Below are 12,175 nucleotides of genomic sequence, written 5' to 3' on the forward strand. Positions count from 1 at the left end.
CTTTTTTAAAATAAATGTTAAAAATTAAACAGTAAACATTATTAATAAACTTAAAACTGAGCTCTCTTTTTACTCAATGATATACTTCACTCCATGACACTGAATGCACTGAAGAAAAATCTTTCTAAAAACTATTTTAAATGATAAAGGTATAAAGGTTTTTCTTTGCACACATATATACATATACAGGGTGTTCCAGAAAGAATGGATAATCCTGAAACACGTCATAGTAGACATATTGGGGACTCAAAATACTAGTTGGGAACTACCTCAGAATTTTTTTTTTATATTTTTTATTTTGTGTCCTCAGTAGCTCTACTATGAGGTGTTTCGGGATTATCCATTCTTTCTGGGACACCCTGTATATATACATAGATATTACAATTAAATATTAAAATCTGCATCGTCCCACGTATCATGATCATGAATGAATTAAAAACTATATACTCTTTAAATAACTATAATAATTCTTCGGCATACTATAATAAGTCGACCTATAAAAACATTGTAAATCACTTCATACTTCTGGACATCTGAACAGACCCCGGCCTTAAAATATATTTACATAGTTAGTTTAGATTAATTGAAGTTCGCTAATGGAGCTCGGATCTCGTTAATTCGTAAAAGTAAACTTTGCGCCTCCGGTGCCCTGTGTTAACAGTCAAGTAATAATTTTAGGATACGATAAAATCGGTTTGATGCTTCGAAAATCCATTCAAAATTTATGTATCTAATTACCCTTTTAATGCAGTTGAAAAAAGGGTTTTCGCAATTTCAACAAGAGATACAACTTTCATGGAATCAAGCCTACTTTTTAAACTCTCATATTTTATTTATGACTATTACCGACACCTAAAATTTTTTTTCTTATTGTCCTTATAGGCAGTAGAGCATACGGCCCATCTATTGGTGAGTGGTTACCATCGCCCATGGACATCAGCAATGTCAGGGGCAGAGCCAAGCTGTTGTCTACCAGCCAAGGCCTGCATATATAAATATACTAGTCGTACTCGCTCGCTTCGCTGGGTATTTAAAATTAACATTATTATTTATTGTCATCATTATTAGGAAGTCCAAAACTCATATAAATATTAGCCTATCCATTAAGTACATGTATTTTCTACATGGATACCAAGTTTCAAGTCAATCAGATGCATGGTTAGGTAGTTATAACGGAACATCCGTAAATACCACTATAGATTTATACATTAGTATAGATTACCCTTTTAATGCAGTTGAAAAAAGGGTTTCCGTAATTTCAACAAGAGATACATACAACTTTCATGGAATTAAACCTACTTTTTAAACTCTCATATTTTATTTATGACTAATACCGACACCAAATTTTTTTTTCTTATTGTCCTTATAGGCAGTAGAGCATAAGGCCCACCTAATGGTCAGTGGTTAAAGTCGCCCATGGACATCAGCAATGTCAGGGGCAGAGCCAAGTCGTTGCCTATCAACCAAGCCGCTGCCTACCAGCCTAGCCGGTGCCTGCATATATAAATATATTTATTGTTTTTAAATCCTAAAGGAACCGATATTGTTACAGGGGTGGTGTTAGCCTAAGATGGTGTTGGCGCTGGTGGTCGGAGTGCTGTGCGTGTGGGGCCGCCTAAGCGACGCGAACCCTGAAGCGAAGCGGCTTTACGACGACCTCCTGTCCAACTACAATCGACTCATCCGGCCAGTCGGCAACAACTCAGATCGGCTCACTGTCAAGATGGGGCTAAGGCTCAGTCAGCTCATCGATGTTGTGAGTATTGGCAATTGTCTATTTACTAACAGAACGCATATAAACGCTTTATAATCTATATATAAATATAAATGAATTGCTGTTCGTTCGAGAACACGAGAACGGCTGGATCGATTTGGCTAATTTTGGTCTTAAGTTATTTGTGGAAGTCCAGAGAAGGTTTAAAAAAATATGAAAATGCTCGGAATTAAATAAAAATAACAATTTTGTTTTTCCTTTGATGTGTCCTCCGTCGGATGGACTCCTTTTGCTTGTTTTAAGTTTGTTTTATACAAAAGTTTAGGTCTTTTATTTATCGATTGAGGCACTACGAAGCCTGCCGGATCAGCTAGTACTTCTTAAAGAATTATTATTTACACAGTCAAATCAAAATTTCGTTCTTTGTGATCACAATCAAGTTAGTCTTTTAATTCAGGCGTTCCAGAGTTAAGTTTTTTTTTTTTATTGCTTAGTTGTGTGGACGAGCTCACAGCCCACCTGGTGTTAAGTGGTTACTGGAGCCCATAGACATCTACGGCGTAAATGCGCCACACACCTTGAGATATAAGTTCTGAGGTCTCAGTATAGTTACAACGGCTGCCCCACCCTTCAAACCGAAACGCATTACTGCTTCACGGCAGAAATAGGCGGGGCGGTGGTACCTACCCGTGCGGACTCACAAGAGGTCCTACCACCAGTAATAAGTAAGTAAGCTAAGAGTTAAGGACAGGTTATATTTAAAATATTTATACACTGATCTCATAGCTTAAGGTGAGCGCCGGAACTCACGTTGTGAATTGACCAACTAAGCCATTGGCAAGGCTGCTGGTGGCTTAATGGTCAATTCCTAAAGGTTGCCAAACATAATAAAGGTTAGCTTAAGTTTTATTATTACTTAATTAGTAAATTGTCTCAAGATATTACGCGTTATAAGATATATCATATCTTATTGTTAAGGCTTACTGGTGATAAATTACTGTTTGATTACCAATTTCACAAAAAAAAGAATCCGCTAAATGGCGTTCTAAAATGCATTATAGAGACATGATAAACTGTACAAAAATTTAATTGCACAAAACCAACACAAACACAATCAAATGACTCCATTAAGCTGTCGTAGAATAATATCTATTTAATTGTAAGTAAATATGCTATTCATCGTATTTCCCTGTCCTTGCCTATTTCAACGGAGGACTGTAAAGCATCTATTTGCCAACCCAGTCCCTCATTACTGCGGTTCTATTTGTTCTGTCCAGTTACTATCTAATTCGATTATCAAATGTTGTTGAAACGTAATTTTAGTTGAGTTTTAGATCAAAAATTAGGGTTGATGTATCCTTGTTTATGTTAATTAGTGACTTTGTTTAGACATTTGTGTAATGTACAAAAGACAAAGACTCAGCGAGATAATTAGCCTTCCCGAGCCAATCAATGCTAATCGAAACTAGATCTCAATCGCATTGAGTTAATAAGAAAAATGACTTGAAAAAAAAACTCCTACAATGGTAGGAAATATGTTTTATAAAAATCACCAATCTCTAATACAGTTACCATCCTGATACGCAACAACAAACTTAGAATAAAACAAATATACAATTATCAAAACGAATTTTAACTAAAAGAGTCTTTGTAAATTTTATAACCGTATTTCAGATTTTTTTTCGCCTTATAATTTAAAAGTTAGAGAGGGTTCCGATTTTTGTCATTTTAACTAATTTTTCTCTGGTTACTACTGAACTTCTTCGTTGACCCATTCAACCCATTCAATAGGGTTCTTCTACAACTTGTATCTACAATTCATTTTGTTATAGCTCATTGTTTTACTTGTCTTTTGCTGAAGCAACTTTTGAGTGAGCAGATTGGATGTCGAGTCATCAGCAGTGGTAATTGCGAGTTGAACACACCACAGCACAGTCCTAAGTCGGTCCAACACTAATCTTTTTCGGGAACAATAAGCCCGGGGTTGCCTAATTAGGATAGGAATGTGGGAAGAGCTCGTTAAATCATAGTATTTATTAAAAAAAAATCGATACTCTAACTTAGTGTATTTGTACAGATAATAATAATAATATTATAATATTATAACCACACAATAGGCCGATTGAACAAAATATTTTTGTCTTGCTTTGTAATATGCAAAAATATAAATTTCTTATTTAATTACTAAGCACAATTGAAGTCGTCGTGGCCTTAAGGATAAGACGTCCGGTGCATTCGTTGTTGCGATGCACCGGTGTTCGAATCCCGCGGGCGCGTACCAATTTTTCGAATGAAATACGTACTTAACAAATGTTCACGATTGACTTCCACGGTGAAGGAATAACATCGTGTAATAAAAATCAAACCCGCAAAATTATAATTTGCGTAACCACTGGTGGTAGGATCTATTGTGAGTCCGCACGGGTAGGTACCACCGCCCTGCCTATTTCTGCCGTGAAGCAGTAATGCGTTTCGGTTTGAAGGGTGGGGTAGCCGTTGTAACTATACTGAGACCTTAGAACTTATATCTCAAGGTGGGTGGCGCATTTACGTTGTAGATGTCTATGGGCTCCAGTAACCACTTAACACCAGGTGGGCTGTGAGCTCGTCCACCCATCTAAGCAATAAAAAAAAAAAAAAAAAACACAGTTAAAATCTTTTCTAAAAACGAGAACTCGATTCAGCTGAGAAAGCACGTTACAACTCGATCAAATTGATTCTTTTTTTTTATTTTTTAATAAAATCGTTCCAAAGGTAACAACTCTGATTGAACCTTACTTGATTTCAGGGCACTGATTGGGCGGTTGAATTTTTATCATATTTTTTTATTATGTTTGTATTCAAAATGTTCTAGTTCTTTTTGTTTGGATGTTCTAAAAGTTAGTTGTAAAGGGGTAAAGTAATGTGTTCGTAACTTCTATCTGTATCAATCAATGTTGTTAGAGTATTAAAATAATTATCGCAAAAACAACTAGATATTATGTTCTCTCGTTATTAAAAAAGAATGACGACAATTATTTTAATTTGATTTTTTTTTTTTTAATGAGAATAGATATTTTTCTTACTATTTTAAAATTAGCTTGATTGTTGAATCCATCATGTCGATTTGTGTGAATTTACGTGCAGCGACATCTGTTGATAACAAACTAAATAGAAAAAAATTTACGTTACGGACGTTTTTTCCCGGTTAGGTTACCCCTCCGCATCATCCCATATGGAACTTCGTTTATTGCTTAGGTGGGTGGACGAGCTCAGGGCCCACCCGGTGTTAAGCGGTTACCGGAGCCCATAGACATATACAACGTAAATGCCGCTACTCACCTTGAGATATGAGTTCTAAGGTCTCCGTTTTTACAGTGAAACGGCTGCCCCACCCTTCAAACTGAAACGCATTACTGCTTCACGGCAGAAATAGGCAGGGTGGTGGTACCTACCCGTGCGGACTCACAAGACGTCCTGCCTCCAGTAATTACGCAAATTAGAATTTTGCTGGTTTGATTTTTATTATACGATCGAACGATTTTATTATTGCTTCAGCGTGTAAGTCAATCAAATACATTGTATTTAAAAAAAATCACTAGGAATAACTGTGAAAAAAAGAGGATTTAATTCGTAATTTATTCAAATTTGCCATTTTCTATATTAGAAATTCATCCTCGCTCATTATGGGTTCTCGTTCGCTGATTCGTCGATTTGAATATCGAACAACGAAAACGTTTCAACGTTCTAAATTCAAATTCGTAACGCTTATTTTTTGTACCCAAGCAACCTCATTGTTTAACAATTTTACTAATATTTTGGAAATCATGATATTTGACAACTTTACTACCTAGAAAATAAGGACCAAAGTAATTATATTTTATTAAAAATACAACGTCATAGTAAATTCTATATTCAAGTACCTACTGACAACAAACCCGCCACTAAAACTAAATCCCAGACCACAGAAACCAGTAACTTCGGACAATTTATACACGACTGCCGAATTCGATGCACGTAAAATAGCAGGTATTTCAGCTGAATAAGAAATCAGTCTATTCCGAAAGTGCATCTTAGTATCTAGTTTGTTTATTGGGAGGGAGTTACATTGTACGAAACGTGATGCCCACGAGTCCATTCATGTTCGGTTTAAAGTTTGATCTGGCGTACGGCTAATTATTTTCTTATGCTTTCATGGGACTGTCCCATCCTAGGATAGCTTCATCCCATCTCATCCCGAAGATGTCGTAAAAGACGACTCGGGCACTCTCCGGAAAACAGGCAGCAATGTCCTTTGAGGAAAACAGCTAGCACAGTACTATAAATTTTATATTTGTAAATTTTTGATCTAAACGATTTTGAGTGCTTCGCAGTTGTTGTGGTGAGAAAAAGTGTTTCAATCATAATTGTGAATGTTCTAGAAAATACTTGGAGACCTTAAAACTCATATCTCAAGTTAGGCGGCGGCATCTACGTTATAGATATCTATGGGCTTCGGTAACCACTTAACACCAGGTGGGCTGTGAGCTCGTTCATCCTTATATGCATTAAAAAAGGCACTGCTCTTACTAAGGCTAGTGTTTGTAAATTCTCTCAGGTTGGGTCCGTGAGCTCACCTGTCCATCCGGGCGTAGTTGGAATAGTCCCTTAGAGTACCAGGGAATTGGTAGGGAAAAAAAAGAATACACGTCTAAGAATTGATAGAATGAGAGTAACTTGGAAGTTCGATGTTGCTTTTATTAAACAAATACCAGAATTCTATTTTATCAAAATTTCGTCACTGCAGGATAGGAATTCCACATCATCATTATGATCAGCAGTGTTCGTCGTTATTTTGTCTATGAGCCCTTATAGACACTTAATGCCAAGTGGCTCGTGAGTTCGTCAGATCTTTTTACACAAAGGAAATCACACAAAAAAAAACATATATAAATCAAAAAGAAATCTCAAAATCATTTCTTTACATAATTTCAAAAGAGATCTTAACGCTCACGCGATCCAATAAAAATAAATAAAATATCAATGTTTAATATGTTACGAATAATTAACAATATTTGTGCTTTTGGCAGCGAGTCGTTTTAAAAAGAACGGGCCAGGAATTGGTGAAGAAATCCTCTTATGAATTATGATGGGCTCTAAGAGTGACTTTGATCTTTGACGGCACGCCGTTTGTAATAAGAATATTTATTCATTTTCAGTCTTTTTCATGCCAAAAACACTTCAAAGATTTTTCTGTACTTAAAAAATATATATTGCTTTTAATAACATTCGAGCCATATCCGACGAATCCGTACTTTATAATGGGGGTCGATAACCTTTTTTTTTCCTACTTAAGCTGATAGCCTCACAAGGCTCTCTCAGCATAACCTTAACTAGTAGGTGAGCTCATGGGGCTCAAGCCTGACGACGTTGCTAACACGAACCCTAGCAAGAGCCGTGCTTCGCAGAATCTACCACCGGATCGGAAACGCGACCCACTGAGAAGATCCGGTGAGAAACTCAGTGGGCTGTGTCTGTGGGTTAATTTACTCGTTGAGCTCTTCGTTGCAAGCGACGGGTTCGACGAGAACGATGACCGGGGTGATTACCATCGCTCATCGACATCTACTGCTTAAAATCTTGTTTAAAGACAATGCCGTGACAGTTAGGAAGTATGAATTAAGAGTTTAGTCCATTAGAAAACCAGATGGTGCGTGGCAAAGGTGATTTGTGAATCCACTTCGAATGAGCTCCAGTTGTTTTGGGTTGTCGGATTTTACTGCGGCCCATCCAATGGTAAAAAGGAAAGGGCGACATTATCTCAAGACTATTCCCTGCAATATTCAATATTGAAATGTCATTTATTCGCAGCTGTTTAGTAGTAGCAGGTGGCATATCATCAGACCATTACAGAACATAATCAGACCATTACAGGCTGTTTCCTATCATGCTTTTTGACTCATTTCATATACCTCCTGCAAAATTTCGCAGAACGTCGCTTTACCGTAAGGATATTTTTTTATTGCATAAGCGGTTGAACAACTTCACGGCGGGCCGTTAAGTGGTGACTGAAGCCGATAGAGATCATACGTGAACGCCTACTTTTAAGAAATCGATGGTTTACTTTTGAGATGGAACTATTCTACCTGCGACGCTAAAAATATCATAGGCAAAAACATAGATGAAGGAACAAACGAGACTGTACCTCTAAACATAGTTGTCTGGCGTTTTAATATCGGAAAAGGACAGCATTACCGAAAAATCGTTATAAAAGCAATCTCTGAACAACCAACTGAAATGAAACTTCTCTGCGGCTTTGATCTTGGAAGACACAAAGTTAGTAATACCGGGAACAAGATATTTATTTACTTCGTATAGAAATTTTTTGTTCGATATTGTTTTATTTCTTTGATCATTTGCTAATTCATTTACATGGAGTTCGGAAGAGAATTTCTTACTCTAAGTGTTGCGATTAATTCCTGCGTCTTTTGCAAGGCGGGTGATCTCTATTGGTATGATCAAGAGTACACGCTTTAGGTTTTTTTTGCTGTCAATTAGCTGGATACGTAGCCCCTAATATATTTAATTAAAAAGCTTTATTGACAGCAGAAAATTATCAATAATCATCATCAATTCATTATTCTAAAAGTCTGTTTGCACTAATCGGTAATGCTGAATATTTGGTTGTGTTTTGTCTGTATAGTATAGTACCAGCTATCTATTTCCGTAGTATAGTGAAAATAACTAAAGGATCCAGAGAAGAATAGGCAGCAGCAATGTCATTAGCAGTCTATAAATTTCCATTGCTACACACAGGGTCCTTCTTAAATTTGCTGGAAGTGAGCGGTTCTGTTCTGCACTTATCCCCGAACCTTCAGCATGTCGTAAGTCCGCCTTATGGGAGGTCTTGCCCACGCTATGCCTTCCGCTGTGCATTCGGCACTCGATAATAGTTTGGCCCCAGGCGGCCATCTGTTGTCAACCTCAAAAATCTTCGAGCAACGGCGTTTTATACGTTAAATACTGAAATCCAGAAATAAAAACCAGAAATTCCTTTGTTTTGTATATTTTTAAATGTAAACCAAACGAATAAAGCAGTGAGAAGTGCTTCAACTTTAGAGGAACAGAGAGAGAGGATATGCTTTATTGTACACAAAATAAATAAAAATGCAAAACATTCTATACAAAAAAAAACCGAAAATGTTTAAACTGCTTTCCTCCACCTCCATCAGTCGATCGCTCATTGCTGAGCATCGTGATGCGCCCGTCTGTGACCTTTTTTTGTAATTTGTAGCCACTTATGTCGGTCAGTGACACAGTGAAGTGCGTGGCTCAGTCTCATGTCCAGATACTAAGACACTTGGTCACTTCATCTTTTTCGGCTCCGACCTCTGGATCGTCTTCCATCCACTATACCCGTTACTATGAGTCTCTCCAGGTTGTCAGAGAGTTTTCTTGCTATATGACCAAAGTATTGGAGCACTCTATAGGCATTTTGTGGATAGCCTTTGGTCAACTTTTTGCTCGTTGAGGATGGAAGCGTTCATCCGGAAAGCCGTCCAAGGGATGCGCAACATGCGCCGCCATCACCACATCTCAAACGCGTCTATTTTTCGCCTGTCAGACTCTTTCAAGATCCAGGTCTCAGCCCCATACAAAAAGATTAAGAAAACGTACTCAACAATTTGCACTTTCGTCTTCTTGAGTATGTTCCAATCTCTCCATATTTTTTTCTTATAAACTGCTTTATAAGAATGAAAAAGGAACATTACCTATTTGCTTAGTATTGTTTGTTAGTACTATTCCCAAACTGTTCATTTATAAAGTGTAGGTTGTATTTTGCTAAGTATTTCATATAAAATATGTAATGATTTCATATTATAAATAAATTGTAGATATACATATATTTATTTATACATATTATGTATTTTATTCACTAATGATTTAGCCTATGTTGATAGACCACTACTCTATATATATAAATATTGTAGGTACTATAAATATTGTTAATAATAATACACCGCAATATACCTGCTGCATCTTTTTCAGAATTTCTCTAGATAAAATAGTTTTCCGGAAGAGATCGTTTTTAGTGTTAAAGCCGCCTATTGTACAATTATACTCGTCTGTTCATTGTTTTTGAATGTTAATTGTGTTTTGATGTGCAATAAAGTACATTCTCTCTTTCTCTGTCTCTAAACGGGTTTCATATGACCTATTATCTCTCTTTGACAATTTAACTACATTTCTGTAACATCACATCACATTTTACTACCAAAGCGCCTTAAGCATAACTCAGTTCATAGAAGCCCGCGTCTTTAGAGACCACGGTTCACGTGCGGAGCATTACATAATTCAAGTGTGCTTCACTTGAATAAGCACCGACTGTAAACGTACTAATGATCTAAACTGGTGCCACTTTTCTTGAAATATGCCCTAGAGTGAGATGCTCTCTGCCATTTCACTTGCATAACAGCCTGTATTTGCCAATTACGAATGTTTGTTGGCAGAAGTTCTTATTCAATTTACTTTGATGTGTTTTTCGAAATCTTAAAATTTAGATAACGCAGTTTATTTTAAAAGTGAGTCTGTTTTTGGTAACGCAATTTATATTACTAATTTTCCACAGGTTGGTTTCTCCATCCGTGCAAACAGTTCTTCTGTAATTCTGAAATTCAGTTATAAAACAATTAGGCTCTAATTTCAGAGGTTTACAGATTAGTACTGGAATATTTTATACCAAAATGACCTTTAGTCAGCAACTTTATCAAACCTGTTATGTAGATGTCATAATGAAGAAGGTTGTCTTACTAATAAACAATTGGGAATCAAATGTTCTCTGCATATATCGACACTGAAATAAAACAATACACAAACTATCTCATAAGACTTGTACATCTATATTTTAGACACGTTTCATGTTGACTATGGTATCATGCACAGCTGGTTGTTAGAAGGGGCCGCAACGTTGATCATAAGGAAAGCGTACCAGAATTTTAATAGCAAAATAATTTAATGTCGCAAACCATGGGACTTGCCATATAATTTGTTTTAGTTATCTATTTTATTCTTTCTTTGTTTCATACAATTTTGATAAGCAATCGTTTCCAAGTACATTTGGATTGCTAGTTAAAACCGAATGTTGACCGTTTGAATTTTAGTATTCTTGTAGCCAAAGTGTTTTAACGTCAGTGTCTTCTAAGAAGCTACTATTTACATAATTAACATTTTTCACATTTTATTTTTATCTCGTGAGAATGCATCGGTGTTCGGTTACAATTCGTGGTGGGAGTAAGTGTCTTTGTTAAAAGCTGATTCTTTTATGGTGGTTTAGCGTATTATAATCCATTTGGGTAGATCATTCAAGACTTCGATCTCTCGTCTTAACTGGGTGACTTGTTCATATTATCTTTGACTCCGAAAGCCAATTAACATCAGGAGGCGGTGAGCTCTTTCATCCAACTAATATAGCGTCAGTAATAGTTAATGTAGCCATTAAACCATGTAGCCTTAACCATTTACTCTAATGTTTGTTCACTCGGTTATCATCTATAATATATTAATATAGTAAAATATTTTGTATCTCAGGAATGTGGACAAGATAGGATCATAATAACGAATTACATTATTATTTTTGCAACGTTTCGGTCTTTTATTAGACCTTCATCAGGCATCTGAAAATTACACATATTGATAACCAACAATATAAAAATAACAATTGTCAACACTACAATATTTACCATAATATGAATTCCAACAATCACTGTCTTACACTGCACAGTTGCCTTAGTCACCATAAATTAATACAAATCAAAAATAATAATGTAATTTGTTATTATGATCCTATCTTGGCCACATTCCTGATATACAAAATATTTTATTAATAATTATGGACGATAATATTGATAATTATTATAGTTTTAGAAAATATTAATATAGTTTGTGGCGTAGTAGTCCACTGGCCCCGGTAGCTGTTTCACACAAAGCAAACAGCGAACTCACCGTGAAACGTTTAACTTGATGATCTCTCACGCCCTAGAAGATAGCTTATCCCGTTCCCACAATAGATATTTTGTATTCCAGACAAATTTTCAACACTGCAAACTTTAAAACACTTTATTTTTAACAAGTGCGGCATCGCGGACAGAATAGCCGTCCTGCATAATGCAAAACTTGTAGACTCGCCAGTATCTTTAGTGTTTTTGAGAGTAGCTTCAGTATTTTATAGAAAACGTTTAACGTTTTAAAAGGATATTGGAATTTCCAGTTCTTTGAACAAAATATTGTTACATGTTGATAGCATTAACATCAAAATTCAATTTACACTTAAAACTTACAATTATAAACGAAATATGTTGAATTCTTACCACAATCTTTATACATTTGAAAAAACAGTCTAATGTCTAATATCTATGCCTCTATTTCACTCAATGACTATGAGTTTGGAGATGTGATTAAAACAAGTACACTATAACTTCGTATATATTCTGTTGTCATCAAGGC

At 36.0% G+C, this 12,175-nt stretch overlaps 1 protein-coding gene across 1 annotated transcript in view; it reads left to right on the forward strand.

The window, feature by feature from the left end:
• Positions 1 to 1,554: 1,554 nt before the first annotated feature.
• Positions 1,555 to 12,175, forward strand: part of nAChRa1 (nicotinic acetylcholine receptor subunit alpha 1) — an 88,675-nt gene continuing 78,054 nt past the window's right edge. The window contains 1 exon segment of the mRNA NM_001109918.1: positions 1,555 to 1,756. Coding sequence (NP_001103388.1) covers positions 1,571 to 1,756 — 186 coding nt within the window. The 5' untranslated portion in view covers positions 1,555 to 1,570.

The sequence above is a fragment of the Bombyx mori genome, chromosome 21 (genome assembly GCF_030269925.1).
Source record: "Bombyx mori chromosome 21, ASM3026992v2".
NCBI classification, from domain to species: Eukaryota; Metazoa; Arthropoda; class Insecta; order Lepidoptera; family Bombycidae; genus Bombyx; species Bombyx mori.